This window comes from Strongylocentrotus purpuratus, unplaced genomic scaffold (assembly GCF_000002235.5).
Source record: "Strongylocentrotus purpuratus isolate Spur 01 unplaced genomic scaffold, Spur_5.0 spur5_scaffold_3, whole genome shotgun sequence".
NCBI classification, from domain to species: Eukaryota; Metazoa; Echinodermata; class Echinoidea; order Camarodonta; family Strongylocentrotidae; genus Strongylocentrotus; species Strongylocentrotus purpuratus.
Window position 1 is genome coordinate 16,903,377 of NW_022145609.1, and position 22,034 is coordinate 16,925,410.

The 22,034-nt window shown below is 37.8% G+C and overlaps 1 protein-coding gene across 1 annotated transcript in view; it reads right to left on the reverse strand.

Annotated features, from left to right (window-relative positions):
- LOC591452 (asparagine synthetase domain-containing protein 1-like) overlaps window positions 1-21,556 on the reverse strand; it is a 41,229-nt gene extending 19,673 nt beyond the window's left edge. Inside the window, exons 1-7 of the mRNA XM_011665587.2 lie at window positions 21,529-21,556; window positions 17,935-18,033; window positions 16,799-17,314; window positions 15,914-16,033; window positions 13,826-13,996; window positions 3,312-4,393; window positions 2,611-2,733 (exon numbers count right to left, since the gene is read on the reverse strand). Of these exons, the coding sequence (XP_011663889.2) occupies window positions 2,611-2,733; window positions 3,312-4,393; window positions 13,826-13,996; window positions 15,914-16,033; window positions 16,799-17,314; window positions 17,935-17,997 (2,075 nt within the window). The 5' untranslated portion in view covers window positions 17,998-18,033; window positions 21,529-21,556. The remainder of the gene's footprint in view (window positions 1-2,610; window positions 2,734-3,311; window positions 4,394-13,825; window positions 13,997-15,913; window positions 16,034-16,798; window positions 17,315-17,934; window positions 18,034-21,528) is intronic.
- Window positions 21,557-22,034: the final 478 nt, after the last annotated feature.

Consider the following 22,034-nt stretch of genomic DNA (forward strand, 5'->3'; position numbering starts at 1 on the left):
TTTCGACATCACCATGCGAGCTGATACTTACAAGCTGCATCTATTATTATTATTATTTTACATAAATGCTAGGGTGCACGTAATTATTTTTGTTTGCCCATACATCACTCGGGCTTTGACATCGATCCCCTTTTTCTATTATGTTGTCAATAATCTCCCTTTGATTTCTTTTGTTTTCTAAGTGTTGTTTTCCGTTCCTGAAACACAATTCTCTTTCTCTCCATATTTTTCTTCTCCTAGCCAATTCTCTTCCCTTCCCCCTTTCTTCTACTCCTCTCGAAAACCGTGTATTTGTCTATCATCCACAGCCCTAATCAGTCTTTCTTTCTCTCTTTCTCCCTCCCACCACATCTCTCCTTTTTTCTCACTTCTGCATCCACCTTTTTCTCTTGGCATAGCTCCAAAATCATCGGCAGAGACCATGGCAAACCCCAAATTTTTCTCTTCTCTCCAATTTTATCACTTAAAGGGGAAGTCCACCCTGAAATTAAGTTAGTTTTAATAGGAGTAGAAAAATGAGAGAAACAAGTCAGTGAAAGTTTGAGCAAATTCCGATTAAAAATAAGGAAGTTAGGATTTTTGAAGTTGTGATCAATCAAACACAAATTGGCAACTCTATGACGTATCATGCGAGCTCAACTTCCATTTGCTCAGTACTAAAAAAATCTAAAATTTTCATTTTCCCTCAAGAAAAATTTCAACCATACATGCACCCTAAATATAATAATTGCAAATATGTTTCTATACTCCCCCTGCAAGGAACAAATATATATTCCGTCATCAATAACGAAGAAAACATGATTTTATGGAATATTATGCACAAAGCAAATGAAGGAGAGCTCGTATAATAAGTCACAGAGTTGCCAATTTGTATTTGATTGATCACAACTTCAATAATTCATAACTTTCTTATTTTCATTCAGAATTTGCTCAAACTTTCACTCACCTGATTTTCTTATTATTCTGCCTCTATCGAAACAAACTTATTTTGGGGTGGACTTTCCCTTTAAAGACAAGCTTTACAGAACTCTTTCTCTTGCTCCTGCACACATACATGTGCATGTAAACAGTATTATTTCATATTCGAAAACAGAAGTGACTTGGACACCTACATGTTCATGAACCTCCTATCTTCATGACCCATGTTTATAAGACAGAGCATGTTCATTATCAAAAACGGGCAATTACAGACTGTAATTGTCTCCACCCCTACCTTACACAATAAATTCCTCCTGAGATGTACAGGTAACTAAATTATTTATGCCCTTACCACATTTTGTAATATTTAAAATACCGGTAAGTTAAAACAAAATTAAATTGTCCCGATTTAGGTTTCTTGAGATAGTGACATATTAAAGGTAATACTAAGTTTTGGTATGGGGTCATGAATTTGGTTCAAACTAACATATTGGAATCATATGCAATCCTACAACATTCAGTGATCATTGTCGTGGTTGAAATCGGGTCTAAAGTTATGCTATTGTAAATAATAACTCTTTATGTTGTATAGCTCCCTCTCAAGGTCAAGAAAATTATATATCACAACTACATATTCTGAGATTCTCATGGTCGCAGCTATCATTGCACGGCCGTAGGCGCTATTTGAAATTTATCAAAATTTACTGGGAGCACCGGTATATTTTTATATTCAACTTTTCTTGAAACCAGAAGAGTTTTAGGGGCTAAATTTTTGAGTGCTTATAATACATCCACAGGAGCATCCAAATATATCAAAATTGTAAAGAATCACTATTCACCCATTTTTCAAAATTTCCCCAAACTTTGTGTTACCTTTAAAGCTTGCATCTAAAAGCATTCAACAAATGCCCAATTCAACCTGTCCACCTTTCGAAGGGGAAAAGGACTAAGTGAAGGAAAGAAGAAAATAAGAACTAAGAAGAGGAAGAGAGAAATGACAGGGTAAGATAGGATAGAGAGAAAGAGAAGAGGCAGGATAGGAGGATTGGACGTTGACAAGAAAAACACAAAACTAGATGGACCTTCGACTGCGCTCAGTCGAAAATGATGCCTCCGCCATTGGGCGATTATACCAACCAAAACAGAAGCAATTTTTAAAATTCAACTTCAAATGTAAACCATTAACAGGTTCTCAGAATATCGTGATTACAAGCTTTTTTCATATACATGTATGACCCTTTGATCTTTGACCTCATGACCCTAAAATCTAATCAGTTCATTGGCTCTGCAAGATACATACATGTCCTGAGTTTGATAGTAATCCATGAGTCAGTTCTAATGAGAATGCGTTCACAAGCTATTTTTGCATACATAATGAGCCCCATGACCTTTGACATTTGACCTCATGACCCCAGAATCTAATCAGTTCATTGGCTTTGCAAGATACATACATGATATAAGTTTGGCAGGAATCCATCCAACCGTTCTTGAGATAACGTGATCACGAGAACGGGACGTACGTACAGACGTACGGACAGACGGACGGACAACCCGAAAACATAATGCCTCCGGCTACTTCGTAACGGAGGCATAAAAACATCAAAGTTTACAAGGGGTAAGAATTTCTCAATTGTTAACTGTAAACATCAATATTCAACATGGATATTCCAATCACGCACAGTTTATTATTACCTCTTCTTCTGTAGTTCAGGCCCTCTCTCCTTCTTCTTGTCTTTTCCTTTGGTTTGCCGAACAACAGTCCTCTGCTCGAATGCCACATTGAAGAGGTCGATAGGTTCTTCCCGAGGTACATACCTGCACAGCAAAGACATATATGGAATTTGCTTATTAGTTTACAATGACTTAAAACATGTAATGCTCTACTAAATTGGAGAGCAAGCCCCTTTCCATACCAAGTTTGGATTGTAACATCTGACAATAAAAGCATGTATTTGAATAAAATCTAGCAAATCTTTTACAGTTTGAGTAAATCAATCGATACACTATGCAAGATTTTCCAACTTTATATCAGACAACACAAATGGGAATGGAATATTAATTTTCAATCTTTTGTGTTTAATGTCAAAATGGTGATAAACAGACACTGAGTGATTTTGATAATCAGCTCCTTTTGATAATTCCTGACATATTTCTTGTGTAATTAGATTCCTAAATCCAAGGCACTGTAAAACATTTTGAGCCTCAAATTAGTGGTTGGTACTGCGTTTTTACAAATGTACTTGTAAGGTTTCTATTACATACCAATATTTATCCTCCAAATTTTACTGTACTAGTCCAGAATCTTATGAATGCACTTTTTTTTATTAAACCTTGCCTAATTATTTTTTTTCTTCCTTAATGCAACTTAAGATCTGTTCGCTTTCGATTCTTACCTATCTGCTAGAGCAGCAAGAACAATGGAATCCAAACCCCCGGAGAAAAGCACCCCAACTCTGCCACTCTCCCTCTCTTCTCCTGAACCACGAGGGCAGCAAACCGCACACGAGGACGAGGTAATACATGTTGGTATGTCTCCGTCGCGCTCACAAACATCCCCAGCATGCACGTGGCTCCCCACTCCAGGTGAGACCGTCATCCCGCTGTCGGCAGGAGATGATGGACACCTGTCACTGGATGCGAGAGATGGGTTCGAGGATACAATTAGGTCGTTGTCATGGCAACAAGGGATGTAGTTTGTTACATGCGACTGAGTTGAAGGATCATGGCCTGGTTTTCTCTGAACTCTGTTCACATCATCATAGATGGCACTGTCTAAATGATTCTTGTACATGGACTTTGTCCTTTCTGCTTCTTTTCTGTGAGCTGCTTCACAAGCACCCTCTACCATCCTTGAAGATGTTTCTGTACCAGATAGGCATGGTCTGAAACCATCATCAGAACAAGGCTCAGTTCGATGTATGTGGAGGTCCTGGAACTGATGCCCTGGACTGTTTTGAAGCACCTCAGTCCTCCTCAATGGCACATTGGTCACTCTCTTCCGAACCGCCTCTCCAAGAACCCTGATCAGTTCATCGGCCTTCTCCTGGACTTCTCTGCTCACACGAAGTACTGCATCCCCGTCCCTCGCCCCATCCCCCTCACCATCCCTCGTCTCAGAGTCAGGACCGGAGGCAGCAGTCTGGTCTGGTACATGCATGTTCAGAGGTGAGATGATCGGGTTGTCTAGGCAACAGTGCCCCATGACACACTTCAGAACATCACCAAATGGTGCTCCTACACTAACCTTCTCCGAAACGGTCACAGCTTGGCTGATGGGAGTAGGAGCTGGATCACTAGAAGTGCTATCTTGGTTTGTCCCAGGCTCAACAGATGGTGTCAGAGTACACATGGGTGATGGTTGTTGCCATGGATACCATACAATTTCAGCTGATCTTCCAGTAGAAGTTGCAGAACCTAAGGATGCAACATCCAGGCAAAAGATGCCACTGGCTGGGACTTCCTTCCATTCCGATGCCTTGAAGATAATAAAGAAAAGAGAGAAATTGCATAAAAGCATGTTGTCATATATTAGCCACTTTATCAAATACAGTCAAACCTGCTTTAGTGATCACCTGTCTACAAAGACCACCAGTCTATAAAGGCCACATTTTTTATTTCCCTTAAAAATGGTTTCCCATTGAAACATGTGCTAAAGGAACCTGTCTACAAAGACCACTTTTTGTGTTTTCCTTGGGCGGGGTCGTTATAGACAGGTTGGACTGTACTTCAAATATCTATTAAAATTAATGGCAATGATATGCATGGGCATGAATGAACTTGATATCATCTAATTTTCATTTGAAAAGAAACAAAAAGAAAAATCAAAATAAGCCTTTGTTGATAAAAAGGAAAGTACATGTATATAAAAATTCACTTGTTTGAGTAAGATTCATCAGCAGCCGTCTCGCTAGGTTTTACATTTTTGCACAAATGACCTTTATCTGCCCATGCGCAGATATTATCTCCAAAGTCGCCCAACAGTATTCTTTATTCTCTAACATTCTAAAAGAACGTCACCCTAACATATATGTCACCATCTTGACCGGTTTTGTTTGGGTTTCAGATTTGTGGAGGTGTTAGAAAGCTACTCTGATTAAATCACAGTCACCACATCCTTGATGATCATGTGGTTTGACTAGGTGAGCCCTCTTTTGTTTTGTTCTGGCACAGTCCTGATCTGTAATAGCTACTGACAAGCTGACAGGTGGAGTCTTCTTTTTAATACCGATGAAAGCTCAGCGTGATAATTGGAAGTTTGAGGGCTGTCACAATTCCTTACAAATTAGTGATCACTTTGGGGACCGCCCTGGGTGTTCTTATGATGCTCAACAATGCTATCCATCGCTTTTTCTTTATCTATTTTCCTCCCCCCCCCCCCAACTCTTTCAGAATGTTTCTTTCCATCCCATGCTCTTTGATTTCTTTCTGATACACGTATGTCTCTCTGTCTAAACTTTATCCTCCCCAATCTTATCCTTACATGTATGTGAATCTCTGCTCTCTATTCTCTTGGACCCCCCCCCTTTTTTCACTCTCACTCTCTCTCTCTCTCTTTCTCTCGCTCTGCTTTTCTCTCTCCCCCCCCCCCACCCATATATCTACCGTATGTCAATGCATTGAACGCTCTCTTTCTCTCTCTCCCCTAGATGTCAATAATTTGAACTCTTGCTCACTCTCCCCACCTTGCAAATCAGGTATAAAACCCTTGTAACATTTATATATCTCACCTTCTTTCTTCTCTCTTTCTCTTTTTCTCTCTCTCTCACTCTCATATTCTCTTTTCTCTCTCTCTCTCACTCTCACCTTTTCTCTCTCTCTCTCACCCCCCCCCCCCCAATTAACTATGTCAATGCTTTGAACTCTTGCTCACTCTCCCCACCTTGCAAATCAGGTATAAAACCCTTGTAACATTTATATGTCTCACCTTCTTTCTCCTCTCTTTCTCTTTTTTCTATCTCTCTCACTCTCATATTCTCTCTTTCTCTCTCTCCCTCTTTCTCTCACCTTCTCTCTCTCACTCTCACTTTTTTTTCTCTCTCTCTCTCTCTCTCTCTCTCTCTCTCACCCCCCCCCCCCTCCCCATTAACTATGTCAATGCTTTGAACTCTTGCTCACTCTCCCCACCTTGCAAATCAGGTATAAAACCCTTGTAACATTATATATCTCACCTTCTTTCTCCTCTCTTTCTCTTTTTCTATCTCTCTCACTCTCATATTCTCTCTTTCTCTCTCTCCCTCTTTCTCTCACCTTCTCTCTCTCTCACTCTCACTTTTTTTTTTCTCTCTCTCTCTCTCTCTCTCTCTCTCTCACCCCCCCCCCCCATTAACTATGTCAATGCTTTGAACTCTTGCTCACTCACTCTCCCCACCTTGCAAATCAGGTATAAAACCCTTGTAACATTTATATATCTCACCTTCTTTCTCCTCTCTTTCTCTTTTTCTATCTCTCTCACTCTCATATTCTCTCTTTCTCTCTCTCCCTCTTTCTCTCACCTTCTCTCTCTCTCACTCTCACTTTTTTTTTCTCTCTCTCTCTCTCTCTCTCACCCCCCCCCCCCCATTAACTATGTCAATGCTTTGAACTCTTGCTCACTCACTCTCCCCACTTTGCAAATCAGGTATAAAACCCTCGTTACATTTAAACATAGTATGGCAGGTGACACATGATTAATGGAGTGCCGATTCAATTTGCATGGCGCCCCCTCACTACCTAATTGTGCTAGGGAGAAGTGAGTTTTTTATTCCCTGATGACACAGACCACTAACCTTGCCCTATCATGCAACTTTCCATGATTTTTCATGACTCTTATTTTTACTTTACATAACCGAGGTGAACTCGGGTGGTTCTATGTTAACATGGGTTCACAAGGTGACCTGGTTTTATTGTTTGGTCATGATGCAGGACTTGGACCTAAAATCAATGGACAGCATTTTTTAACTGTTGCTTTAAAATTTGATGTGCATACTCTGTAATAAAAATGAAAATCTTATTTATTGATATGATAATATTGTAAATATGATATGCAGTTGAGTTTTATTTTCAATACAAACAAAAATATGAAGACAAAAATGGTGAGAAAAAAAATGAAAATCTGACCTTTTCAAGAAATCAAAGGAATTTTAATTGGTTAATTTCCTGTTTGTTTAATACAATTTATGACGTATAAGGGTTAATGTACAACTGTGTTTCAACCTTCTAAAGTTGATAAAGGAACTGGGTATCTTTGCCTCAGATTCTAAACAATATCCTGGATTTAGCTTATGCTGCAATCATAATTATAAACCTTACGCTGCAATCATAATTAAAAACCTTAAGTTCAGTCATGATCCCCTAATTTTTAGAGCCGATCGCCTGTCTGATTATGAAGATATTTATGATTGGAATTAGAAATATTTAAAAAACGTTGGCCAAACGGTTTTGAAAAGTTTGTAATAACACTACAATCTATTGGGGAAAATGAGTATGGTAAAACCGGTCATTTAAAGATTTTTAATTTCTTGAAGCATTTCATGATCATATTGAGGCGCAATTTTTGTTAGGGCTATATCACAGACACTAATAACAGGTAGGGCCATGCATCTCAGATTTGTAAAACTAGAAACATTGTTAAACAATGCCTTTAAAGGAAGAAAACATCAAGATAACAGATAGGAATAAAGACCAAATGAAAGTTTTGAAACAGATCTTTGGAGAATAGGTAGTAATTAAGTTACTTATGTGTCTCTCCAAAGGAAGAACTGCAAATGAGGGAAATTCCTCTTTTAACACAATAATTGATGTTATTTTTCATTGTCAGGGAATGTGTTTTATAGTGTATTCACTGCAGGACAACTGTTACTGGAGCATATGACGTGCAACCATTAACTGGAAATACAATAACCAAGATCAACTTAATAGACAATAAAAGAGCACAAAGGAAAAATCCCACTCAAGGACTTGATACATGAATATTCCCCAATCAAAGGCGCCTGAGAAAATTAGCCACATTAAACCTATATTATGTGATTGTCTGGGAGTAATTTTCTTCACTAGTTCAAATAAATCCCATCTCTCCTTCATGGCGACTTTGACAATTTGATTATCCTATTGTATCCGACCTAATAATGACTAATTCCATGAACCCAAATATGTAATTTGATAGTGCCAGAAAAGTACATAGAGCCTTGTTTTGCAAACGCATCAGTTTGTTCTAGGGGATTTCCCTCCTGGAATTTGCACTGAACTATTGTGTGCAGGTGGACAGTATTTTTTTTTAGAGGGGAGGGACTTAAGTTCCCAAGCCCCCCCCCCCCCCCCCCCCTCTGAACGGCTTGATTGATGCTTCTTCAAGTGAGTGAATGCTGTGCATAAATATCAAAGTGCAAAGATGATTCTTAAGATTTATTCAAGAAATAATTCATGCTGATCCGTTTAATAGATTGCTATCAGTAGCACATGTACCATGGGGATTCCATGACACTTTGTCCTCACAAGAGGGCGCCCCTCCCAGATAAAGGAATATTCCAAGAATGTCACGAATGTGCTTCTCAATGACGCTAAGTTTGTTACACTCTGCAGACTTTGCACACCGTATCAAAGGCGGTGACTCATCACAAATACCAAGTCATATCTCAAATTCAATAGCACTTGTCGAACGTTGCAACGATGCTCATTGTGTTCGCTTGCGATAGCTTGTATCAACAGATGGGTCGGCGGAACAATGCTATGAAGTCCTTATCAGAAGTAAACCGTTGTCATTCAAGTGTCAGTTTGAAAGATTGACATCTATGTTAAATGGCTCGTCTTTGACAATTGTGACTGGCTTTTAAATAAGTTTGAGAGGTGGAGGGGGGGGGGGGATGGTTGGGTTATCATCGGTAGAAATAGTTTACCTTCTTGATATTTCAAAAATAATACAAATTATTTCTTGGTATGATTGTATAAATGTTGTATGGCACTGTTCAATCTATAGTTCTCTAAACAGGTTCTGTAATGACCACTTGGTTTCCTTCATTCTTGGGTTTAAAGCTTTTGGCTCTTTTAGCAAAGTAAAAAGAAGGCTCCTTTGAATGTTTTAAAATAATCTACTTGCTTCTCTCTCCCTCCTTCTCTCATCCACATTCCTGCTCTCATAAATTCTCTCATCATCTCCTAATCCCTACCCTCTCTCTCTCTCTTAATCTTCCCATCTCCTTATCTTCTCAATCTCTTTCTCTCTCTCTCTCTCTCTCTCTCTCTTTTCTTCCCATTTCTCTCTCTCTGTCTTCTCATTCTCTCTCTCTCTATCTTCTCATCTCTCTCCTCTCTCTCTCTCTTTATCTTCCCATTTCTCTCTCTGTCTTCTCATTCTCTCTCTCTCTCTCTCTTTATCTTCTCATCTCTCTCTCTCTCTCTCTCTCTCTCTCATTCTCTGTCTTTATCTTCCCATTCTCTCTCTCTCTCTCTCACACACACAGACACACACACTCTCACTCACTCACTCATTCACTCACTCACTCACCCACCCACTCACTCACTCACTCACACTCTCACCCTCACTGTCGCTTTACCAGTCAGCATCCATCCATCCATTCATTCAACCTCTTCTAAAATAAGGTCAAGCCACTGGCGGTGCAGCGTGATGGCGCAATCACATGAATGACTGGACATCAAAACTAGAACACATTGGCCAAGTTCACATGCACATATCCCCTAAATACTCTTGAAGATCATGTAATGTACGTGATAGCTTTCAGTATATATTGCCATGACATGTTTTTCATGCACAATACATTTGTTCTAACTTCTACTGTGTACTACAGTTACATTCCACGAATGATTCCAGTAATCATTTGCCCAAGGTAATGTACATGTGTTCGAGTAGTACCCATGAAGACTTTAGACCTACATGTACATGTATTCAAGTTAAGTACATGAAAGTACAGAACGTATGCCAAATAATTAGGTTGTTGGCTAAGAAGAAGGGAAGGAGAAGAAAAAAAGAAGAAAAAAAAAGAAGAAAGAAGAAAAGAAGAAAAAGAAGAAAAAGGAGAAGACAAGAAGAGAAGAAGAAGAGGAAGAAGAAGAAGAAAGAGGAAGAGAAAGAGGAGAGAAGAGAAAGAGGAAGAGGAGAGAGGAGGAAGAGGAAGAGAAGAGGAAGAGGAAGAGGAAGAGGAAGAAGAAGAAGAAGAAGAAGAAGAAGAAGAAGAATGAGAAGAAGAAAAAAAGAAGAAAAAAAGGAGAAAATGAAGAAGGGGAAGAAGAACAAGAAGAAGAATAAGAGGGGTTGAGAAGAAGAAGAACAAGAAGAAGAAGACGAAGATATAAATGTACAAAATTACATCACATTGCCTAAAATTTGTTTTCCTCATTTGCCTCAGCTGTCATTTTGATGATATAAGAACCTTTTTATCCAACCACTACAAGTTCCTTTTATAGAAATGGCCCAACTGCTGAAGTACACTTCACCATTAAAGTGGTTCCACACAACTACAACTTCTCAAAATGAGATTATAATCATGACAAATCAGATTTCAGACAGGTGAAACAGAGGAAGAGAGAAGAAAAAGAAGAAGAGGGAAGGAGGAGAAGATGAAGAAGAAAAAGGGAGAAAGAAGAAGAAAAAGAAGAAGAAGAAGAAGAAGAAAAAGAAGAAGAAGAGAGAAGATGATGAAGAAGAAGACAACAAAGATGGAGAAAAAGATGACGAAGAAGAAGATGACGAAGAAGAAGATGACGAAAAGAAGAAGAAGAAGACGAAGAAGAAGAAGAAAAAGAAGAAGCAGAAGAAGCTAAATAAGTTGTTTCTTTGACTGAATTCTGGAGGTGTTGTAAAAGCCTCTCTCTCTCTCTATCTCTCTTTCTTTGGAGTAAAAAGGGGGTGACATGACATTAGCCCAACGTGGCCCCCAGTAGCTGGTTCATGATCTAGTGCCTAGGGAGTTAACCTACATCCACCAAACCCCTGACTCTCTTGGCACACCAACAGGTGCTTCTACTTGTTTACAAATCTCCTAATGCCTCTGAAACATTCTTCATTTAATTGAACATTTCTTTTCTTCTTCCTTTTCTTTTCTTTTCCTTCACCTCTATGATATCTACCTTTCATTTCGTTGTAATGGGTAATGCACTATGTCCATTCTATTTTCTTATTCGACCTCAAATACTGTCTCGTTCTTATCACCTTTACATTGTCTGTTTTTCATAATCTAATCTTCCTATCCTATGAACGAAAAAATCAAGGGAGTTCCATAAGTCAGCTTACTTTTGTCCTTAGCAGTTTTCATTCTTCATATAAATCATGATTGGAGATTCTGAATTGATTTTTCTTTTCTTTCTTCTTTTTCTCACTCATAACAACATTTTTCCTTCTTTCTTATCACATTCTACACATTAACCCCAGTGCAAAAAGAAAGAACCCAACTCATTCCCAAGGCACTATTTTGCTGCCAAGTTTTTGCAGGACAAAAAAAAATCAACTTCTGTACTTAAAACTCCCGTAGTTTGTTCACGAGTTGGTAAAAAAAGAGGGCAAAAGTAAAACAACAACAACAGCAGAACCAAACCAACAACATTTCATGTATCGGTCATTCACTTTATCACAAAGGGAATTTCAAAACAACTTAACTTAAAGGAAAAGTTGCTATAGATGTAAAATAACGAGTAAGAACAAAGATTTATAAATCTATCTTTTATTTAAAACTGAACTAGCAACAACAAAAAAAAAAAAGAAAATAAAGATCTAGCTTTCTCATGTAGCCTTAGATGTAAAAGAGAAATGTATTAAGCTCTCAAATTTGAAAATTTTGGCTCCATTTCGTGCTGTCAAGTCCAATTTCAGTCCGGATTACCCAGGAACGAGTGAGCTCCTAATTGATATCAGGGGTCATGTGTGAACACCCCCTCTGTGCCTGGGCCGGTGGTGGTGGTGGTTAAGGTCACATATCTGTCTGGCTGTTTATGAAGTGACATCACCTTGTTGAAGTGGCAGACACTAACAGGTCCATTGTGTTCTTGTCATTTTAATAATGTCAACAGGAGTTTGACATTCAGTCCAGGCCTGACCGAGCTGAATTACCCACCGATCAATGAGATGTTTATTGGACAAGGGGGTTCATCGTTGCTATAGTTTTTTAGGAGTAACCGCACAGGTTACTTCAACTACATGCACTGTGTTTTCAGATTTAAAATTGAAAATACTTGGTTGCAGGCTGAGGCCTGGGAACCCTGGGAGCCCTCCCCCCCCCCCCCCCCCCCCCCCCCCCCCTCCCCCTCCCCCAGCTCATGACCTTTGTGTCTCTGGGTAAGTGTTTAACCACTTGAATAGCGTACATGCACTTTATCAATTCACCTCTCCATGACTGACAATGCACATTGATAACACCTTTGAAGATAACTGGGTCACATTCTGCACATACTGCACGTGTACATCAATGTGTAGGTGACTTCAAGTTTAAAGCCCCTCTAAAAGTTTTGGGAGCCCCACAAATTTGATGTCTAAATTTCACTTAAATTTTATCATAATGTGAAAGAGGATGTCATCTAAGATACTTCTGCAAAGATCCCCCCCCCCAAAAAAAAAGTGTGTTTGAAGACAAATATTGATGAAAGAATTCATCATTTGGGTTTTCAGTCATGTATGCAGAAAACCTAAATGTTGCACTCTTTCATCGATATTCAGGGGTGATAGTGAGCACTAAAAAAAAAATAGGTTTTTTGTTTTCCCCTCAACCACGCCCCCCGTGAGTAAAAAAAGGAGAAGAGGATTCGTGGGGAAAAAATGGCATCTAACAACATTCCCCCCTTTCGAGTAAGAAAATTGGGGGAAAAATAGGGCAAAATAGGGAAGAATATAGAAAATAAGGGGGAATCGGGAAAATCAGGATAAAATAGGGAAGAAAAAAAAATCTGGTAAAAAATTAAATTAAAAAAAATCGAGAAAAAAACCAGGAAAAATAAAATAAAATCGGGGAACCGATTTAAATCTTAATGAACTTTGAATACAAATATAATGGAATAAAAAAGTTCCCTTTTAAATTTTGCATCAATATTTATACAACATTCCTTGATATCTTGATGACAGTCATGTTCCATGTAACCAACATGTAAATAATGTTGTGACCTGCATACTACCTTCATTTGAATAGCATCCATGCACCTTAGTATTATCTCTCTATGATTAACAATGCATACAATAACAATGAATACAAATATAATGGAATAAAAAAAAAGTTCCCTTTCAGTTTTGCATGAATGTTTATGCAACATTCCTACATGTAGATATCTTGATGACATTCATGTTCCATGTAACAAACATGTAAATAATGAGGTGACATGCATGCTACCTTCATTTGAAAAGCATCCATGCACCATAGTATTTCATCTCTAGAGCTATGAACAAGAATGCATATTGATCACATGTTTGAAGGCAACACGATGTGTACGTGTAGGTGACTTTTTAAAGACCCTATCCAATGAAACTACAACAATGGAAAGATGAATGAAAGTATAATATAAATATTAAGGAATAACAAATATTTTCCCTTTCGGTATTGCACAAAAGCAGATTAAAACCTCATTTTCCGCATCCCTCTAAATGACGGGTCAACAAGGGTGAAATTTGCCGCATAACTGGTGATAAATTGCCTTCTAAATAAAGGTAAAAGTGACTTGTGACAAGACTCATTGTGAGGAGGAATTAATTCAAAATTATGTTTCCCTTTCACGCTTTGTTATATGAAATAAATGCAAATAAATATGTGTTGATAATAATGTTTTTAAATAGATGATGTGATGTCTTCTTACCATTTACAAATTATCATTGGTAATTGGTCTGGGCTTTAATCTCAATCCTTTAATCCCCCCTAAAGTGTGTGCCCTATGAATCCATCAAGTCATCCATTCACCCATTCATCCATCATCGGGTCAATTACCTTGACATATTACATACCACTGGGATACCACAGGGCTCTGTCTTGGGCTCTGTCTTGGGCTCTGTCTTGTGGGCGACAGACGAAAGGGCAAAGGTCAGAGTCTTCGCACCAGACTGCTCCTCCCCGAGCCACAGGAGGCTGCGTCTTCCAAAGAAGTCACGGCCAAACCAGACACGCGAGTTCTTCTCCTATTTTAATACAAGGATAGAGAGAGAGAGAGAGAGAGAGAGAGAGAGATTTGATGAATAAGAAAAAGAAGTACTGCTCAGATTTGTAAAGGGTAAAGGGTACCATTAAATGATTTATTTGAATAATTGTATAATCATTTGTCGTATCTTTGGTTAATATTATGTTATTGAATTTGTATATATTGCACATTCATTTGATTATGTTATATTATGTGGAAAAAATTAAGAAACCTTAAAACCTTGATACAGGATGTAACACTGTAACGCTGCATGTTACATTGTAAATCTATCTCTTTCATCGAATCCCTATGACAAAAATATTCCTTTCAATGATTAACATCAAATTAATAAAAACAAGTTGTTCCCATTTAAAGGCATTGTTTAACAATGTTAAATCTGAGATACATGGCCCTACGTGTTACCAGTGTCTGTGATATGGTGTAATATTGAAGCTTTTAAAAAATTGCGCTTCAAAAAAAGTAGAAATCTTACCATACTCATTTTCCCCAATAGACTGCAGTATTATGAAAACAAGTTTTTGAATTTCGATTTCCAATCATAAATATCTTGATAATCAGACGAGCGATCAGCTTGTAAAAGTCATGGGGTTCCTGATTGACCTAAAGGTTTATAATTATCATTGCAGCATGAGCTGAATCCAGGATTTTGTTTCAGAATCTGAGACAAAGTTACCCAATCCCTTTAAGCAAATACATACACTGTACAGTAACCCATACATGACTAAGTCAAAAAAACATGAGCAAAAGATAAAACAAGATAAAACAAAATCAAGAAAGAAGAAAGTAAAGTTCTAAAGAACACTATAAAAATATCTTGTTTACTCAAAAGGGAAGATTAAGAATTATTACAATTCTCATATACGAAGTTAGACTTTTATTCACTATTGAAACTACCGTTTTGATAAGTTACCTTACAACAACAAAAGTGCTAAATTGCTTACTGCATGCCTCAAAGCACAAATGCGCTTTCGCTAGGAATTTATTGAAAATAACTGGGGTAGTTACAGTGGCTTTTTAACACTATTAAAAGCATCATCTAAAATATGATATAAGTTGGCAAAAATTTTGAAATGAAACTCGATCATTCTACAAGCACACTTGTCCAAAGATGTCATATTTACCATACGTCCAAGAGATTATAATTCCTTCCCTATTTTCATTAACTTTTATTTGAAATACATTATCATACGATGGGTGTTAGCGTTCAAGCCTGCCAATCGTATACATGAGCTTGTAAATATTTGTAAATAAACTGTATTATAATGTAAATATAGCAATCGAATGGATGTGAATTGCGGTTCACACACACACACACGCACACAGTTTGCAAGAATCTTCAGTCAATTTAAAGGAGGCAGACTTTATCAGAAGAAGAAGAAGAGAAGAAGAAGAATCGTACAGTAATGGGCGCGCGAGAAGAGATTGGGATAAAATAATACACAATATCTGAGATAAAAAGTGGTCTCAGAACACTGATTATTTTATAAAGATAAAATAGATTATTTTATAGATAAAATTTGTGTTCAGAATGCCACCCCTAGGGACTTATTACATTTAATGAAGTATACAGGGCATATAACAATTTACCAATACATGTGCCATACTATTATCATGTTTGATGTTATGTTTGACCTTACATGTATGTTTGATCTCATTTTAATTTTTATTATTATATATGCATGATTTATTAAATAAAGAACAGATTTATATTTTGTGTGTTTATTATAAGTTTTGGTTGTTTATTATAAGTTTTGGTTGTTAATTATCAGTCAGACAATGGTGCGCTTAGAAGCACCCGTATTAAGCGCCTAATAAATGTTATGTATTATTATTATTATTATCGTCATCATCATCATCATCACCATCATCATCACCATTCTATAGAGAGGTGACCTACCTGCCAGTAGATAAAGCTCCATGGTCCTCTAATGGCTCCCATCACCTTGACAATGTCATCAGCATTCTTTGCATCATGTAAGAGCTCAGACAGAACCAAGGTGTCATTCTGGCCCTGAACCTGCACATAAAACACAAGAACACCACACACCATTTAGTTGTTGATAACAGAGAAAAATCCTACATTTCGGCACATTATTCATGGACAAATGTCATTTCTAATATAAAACATCTTTGATTTGGTGCATCTTTTAATTCTAACTATGGTGATTTTATGTCTCCTCTTCTTTCTGTTCTATATTTCACATTAGATGAGTCTATAAGTACTGGGTTGTAATATAAGAATTGTTTTCTACAACGCCTATAGTATTGCTTTTTATGGTGTCCTGGTCTGGTTACCAACGATATGTACAGCAACTTAAAGATAAACTTGAGTTCTGGTAAAAAAAGAAAATGAATTCTCACAGAATCTAACGAAACTTACACTGAATGTTCAAGATTACAAATAAATGTCATGTGCCAAACAATTTTGGAAGAAAATGTATACTGGCTGAATAATGGGCATAGAAAGAAAGATAAGGAAATCAGGGTAGTACTAGCCCCGACACCATGTGTGTGGTCCCATATACATCTTTCTGTGTAAGTGATTGTTACTTTACCAAGACTCTGCCAAATTTATGATGATTTTGATGACTCCAGAACCTTGCATTACACACCATTACTAACATGCTATATGATCAACTTTTCTGATCCATTCCACACCGTTTCTTTCACAATGCAATCGCATTACCAGAACTCAAGTTTATCTTTAACCAGGAACTGATTACATTTTGATTACATTTTGATTACATTTTGGTTAAATTAATTTTCATGCAATCATTCATACCTCAATTCCATCAAAGACCTCCCCATTCCACAACAAGATATTCCCCTGCTCATCTTCAACAGGTTGGGGTGTCGGGTCGCCACGGAGATGGAGCACCTGTCCGAAGAAAGAGCCGTACACCGAGTCGCATCCACAATCCGAGCACGACTTCCTCTGTCCATCACTTGTACGAGTAGCTTCTTCCTCCAAATATGCTGGTTCCACAGAAGCCTTGCTCCCTCCTTCAACACTACCATCCTGAACTGTTGCACCATTCTTCTTTATTTCTATCAAGTCATTTTCCTTCTCCTTTCCTTCAGTAGTCCAACCCTTAGCTTTATCATGTTCATTATGCTCCAATGAGTTCAGCTCCAAATGTCCTTTACAACTTTGTCTCTCAACATCACCATCATCACAGAGAGGTTGATCTACCGGTGAGTTACTACATCTTGGTTTGTGCACAGGCTGAAGACAAAGCACTCTATTTTCTATTGCTCCTGATAAATCGGGTCCTCTCTTCTTTAAATTGGACAGCAGCTGCTAAAACAAAATGGAGATTTAAAGTCAGCATTAAAGGGCATAACCAGATCCTTTTTTTTTTTCTTCCTAACATAACGAAAATAGAAGAAAAAAATACTGCAAATGCTGTAATAAAGCAACAAAAGAAATGTAGCTGTTGATTTAAATGAAAAAGCTTATAACAGAATATTTTCTCCACATTTTCCAGGTGCTGCAACATTTTCCAGAATTGTTTGTTTACAAACTTAATTGTATCTATAATGGTATGATCAATTAGAGAGAAAATAAATGCCATAAATCTGTGTACCTGAACACAAAATTGCAAGTGGGAACACTGTTATTGAAAACCTGAACTAATGATGAACTGCATGATGGACATGCAGGACTTCCCGTTTTAGTACAGACATATCTTGGAGTGAGAGGTTTTTTTGTTTTTTTATACTAATATTTAGCTGAAATAATGTACAGGTTAGCTTAGCCAACTTGTAAAAAGGTTAGTGAATTTCTTTTGCACATGAAAATAATGCTGAACATATTTTTACCAAAATAATAATCAAAGATTTGTTCATTTTGAAAAGATATACTGCCCTGTGCATGATTCAAGGAGCATTTTTTAATACTCTTAACAAATGACGTACCTTAGAGTGCAGTGATGTACTGGCCTGTGGTGAGGTTGATAATACACAACAAATACCGCACATTTTCCTTTCTCATTGGGTAAAGCTTCATTCAGAGATCTGGAAAGATTATAAATATAGAAAATTACAATGTTGTTGTTGTTCTTCTTTTTTGGTGTTATCAGGGTTTTCATTCTTTTTGAGAATATTTATGCCTTTCATTTTTTTTTTCTTTTTAATTCGTACTATTCATAAATTTCTAGTTTTTGATAATATTTTCTTTTCTTTTCCTCCTTTTTCCTTAATCTCAGATCCACGAAACCCCTCGCCGCAATCAGCACCTTCCTGCCAGATCGGCGCGGTGCCTTGCGCAATCTTCTCGGTCATCATTGGCCTAGGCAACTCTGGTGCCGGTAAGAGGATTCTGGGGTAGATCATTGGAGTCTCTTGTTTGCACATAGAGATCATTTATAGATCTATGAATTTACGGGAGCATCTCTCGCTGTTGTGACCTACACAAAGAAAGCGCTGGATGAAATTTTAATGAAATTTTATTCTTCGCTGAGGAAACCAGACAGTGAAGATGGGACAAAACTTGATCGTTTCACCAAGAAAACAATGCAATCAATTAGATACTGTATGCCCTTCCTCAACATTTCAAAGCTGAAAAGAACTGGGATTTATCTGATAAGAATGAATTTCAGGAGAGCAATAATATCTTTGAAGGGTGGACGGTCGTTTTGAAGAAAGAGAAACACTCAACACAAATCACCAATATTGCCAGATGATATGGACAAAATTTTGGCGAGCAGAGATTTGGTTTACACGACAGCTTCTGGACTCCTGAATTAAGTGTTTTTTGACACCATTTTGTATTTCTGTAATCGAGGAAGGGAGAATCTCTGTGAGCTGAAAGCAACTGACTTTAAAGTTGATGAGGATGAAGATGGAACAAAATTCGTCACCGAGAGAGACCACTTAACAAAGAATCGCCTCGAAAAGGAGGATGAGTACTCAAGCCCTGTCAGGTATGAGATCAAAGGTAGTGACTGTTGTTCTGTGGCCTCTTTCCAGATATATGCATACATGCCAACATTTGAAAATCAGAAATCTGTACAAATTATGCTATTTAAAAAAAAAAGAGGAACAATCCTAACTCTCCTATTCAATACTACAGACAAATTTGTACAGGAAGAGGAACACCTGCATTAAAATGATAATTATCTTCTCCCAAAAAGAGGAATGTTCCTCTTTAATCTGAACAGTTGGCATGTCTGTATATGTCTCAAAGCTCAATCCCATGAAAGATAACTTTTGGCAAAAAATCGAATAAGAAGGTGTTTGCAGATCTCAACTGTTGGAATCACAATGCTCCATTGGCTGTAAACACACTCGGGACAAAATGAGAGAATTTTCGTAGAACGCAAGCTGCAGCCGTGTTTACATGAATCATTGTATTTGAGCGACCTGCATATCTGCCCTTGTCTGCATTGGTTTTGCAAGTCGTGACATCACGACAGTCAGTGGACATCAGCAGGGAATAATTTTCCTGGTATCGCATCGCAATTTGCTATGCATTTTTGCATGACTGCTATACAAAATATCTTTTGTGTAGCAGTTTTCTTCCATAGAAATGTACAGAATTTCATTTGAAATATTTATCCATCGGCTGAAATTGCTAATCAAAAAATTTGAGTAAAATTATTCCCTGATCAGTCTCAACATTCCATAAAAAACTACAGCTTAGAACCAGCCAGAAGAGAAAAATGGAAATGAGTGTTGAACTTTCTGAGAAGCTCTACAAAGAAAAAGTGATCAAGGAAATCCTATCTACCACAACAAGACCAGGGTCAACCAAGCCAGATCGGGACCAAACTGGATCAAACTTTAATGTTAATTCTTGATCTAATGTAACATCTGCGAGTTCAGTCTTTCTGGATCTGGTTGCAACGGCTTTGTGCGATAGATACACACAGCCTCCACTCAAGTGTGGATAGATAATGAAACATGCGCATGCATCATTTGTATATTATCACCTAGCCCTTCAAGCAGTTAAGGCTAGTGTAGGGTTGCGGTTCTAACAAATTCCTAGCGCTCTTGAGTACACAGAGGCAGCCCAGCAGACATGTTGTACGATTGATAACTACTGGCTAACTGACCAGGTTTTAATGTAGCAAAGCATTACAGCATTTTATGTAGCATTCCACATACATTCCATGCAAAGTAGAAGAAACCAATAAATATTCATATAGTCCCACACAAGTATAAATCAGCATCACAAAGTATTCTTGAATATTCAAACATAAACAAAGGGTATATATTGAATATTCATAGTATATGTAAATTATACTATAAGCTTGACTGCATCAGGTGAACATTGAAACCAATGAGAGAGAGAGAGAGATAGACAGATGAAAGGATGGTGGATGAAAGCGTGAATGTGAATGAGGGATGACCTATAATATGAAAGGGATGAATCATGGATATGAGGGGGAGTTTCAGAAGTTCAAAAATAAATCCCTACACTAGTTTTAACAAGAATGATGAGTGGACGGCAATGCCATAGCAATACAATGTGATCTTCAGTTTGCTCAGGCTTGCTTGACGTCACCCTTCATTATTAAAGGTGTAGCCTAGTTCTGGTCATGCAATTGCATTGTGAAAGAAACATTGTGGAATCGATCAGAAAAGGTTGATCATCTAGCATATAATTATTTGGTGTGTACTGCAAGGTTCTGGAATCATCAAAATGATAAGAAATTTGGCCCAGTCTTGGTAAAGTTACAAGCACTGTACACAGAAAGACATATATGGGACTACGCGACACGTTAGCAATATCTATCCGGTCCGGATATACACGTGTGTATATAATAATTTACCAAATATATCAATTAGTAGGCGGTTTCCCGGGCAAATATTGTATCATCACGATTAGTCAAAACATATTCTTTCACATGATTGGTAATAAGAGCTTCCATTTTGTTTTTTGAGAGAGGGGGTGTTTCCAAAACTGGTCTTTACCTTTAAAGTGCGAGCATCTCAATGCCTGATGTAAATTGGTTGTTTAATCATATCATTTCATGGTTTCGTGATAATCTTCCTTTCTTTTTAGGAGTATTTTTCCTCAATATAAAGACATTAAAATGTACACTTTCTCACAGGTTTCACGGCGAACCACTGCACAATGCAAGTGCATACCGACAGTGGGGTGCACGTGCAGACGTCGACTGCAGGCGAGCACACACGTCAATGAAGTTAGCAACTGTAATCTCAGACCCTCATCAAAATCATCATTATCATGCAAGTAATTTGCATTATGAATTGATGATGATCATTATGGTCGCTTACTTTACGCAGGCGCACCCCATCGTCCGTCGGTTTGCAGTGAAACCTGTGAGAAAGTAATAAGCCCAACACATGCATCTCAGGGTTACACAAAAGTCAATACATGGGCCACAGTGAACGCCTATTCACGCACTCATCACATTCATTTGATCGAAAATACACACTTTACAAAAAAGCCAACACTCCTCATAACACTTTGGATAACATACTCATAATCCAAACTAGAGATAAATTTGGTTACCAAAAAGTGTAAAATTCTTCTAATATTACCAAAAATTACGGTAGACGTTCACTCATTGCAATGACGACCTTCGTCATTGCCTTGTTTTCGTTCACATTCTGCCCCATTAATATTCTCCTTTTCCTCCTTTTCCTGTTCCTTATCGTCAGAAAATCGCATTCGTTTTGCACGTAGTGTTTGTTATTCCTGGTTCGGTGCTTTCCTCATGTCCTTTTTCTTTCAAATTTCATAGGCATGGTCTCTAACATCTCATCAAGGTCACTACATTCTTTGATTTTCGAAATCACTCATGCATAACCGTCCAGGCGCCATTTTATCCGTTTTTGGTCCATTTTAAGGCCTTTCTGTCTTCCTTCCTATCTCCACTATCCTAGATCCTACAAACTTCTAACAAATTCCTCTAGATAGTCTAATAGATGTTCTTTCATCTGCGACGTATGACCTGACCTTCAAAATGCCATCTTCGTACTCAAAATTCAAATCTGAAACTGACTCCGTCAAAAATCTCTCAAATTCTTGAAAAATGGACCCCTAA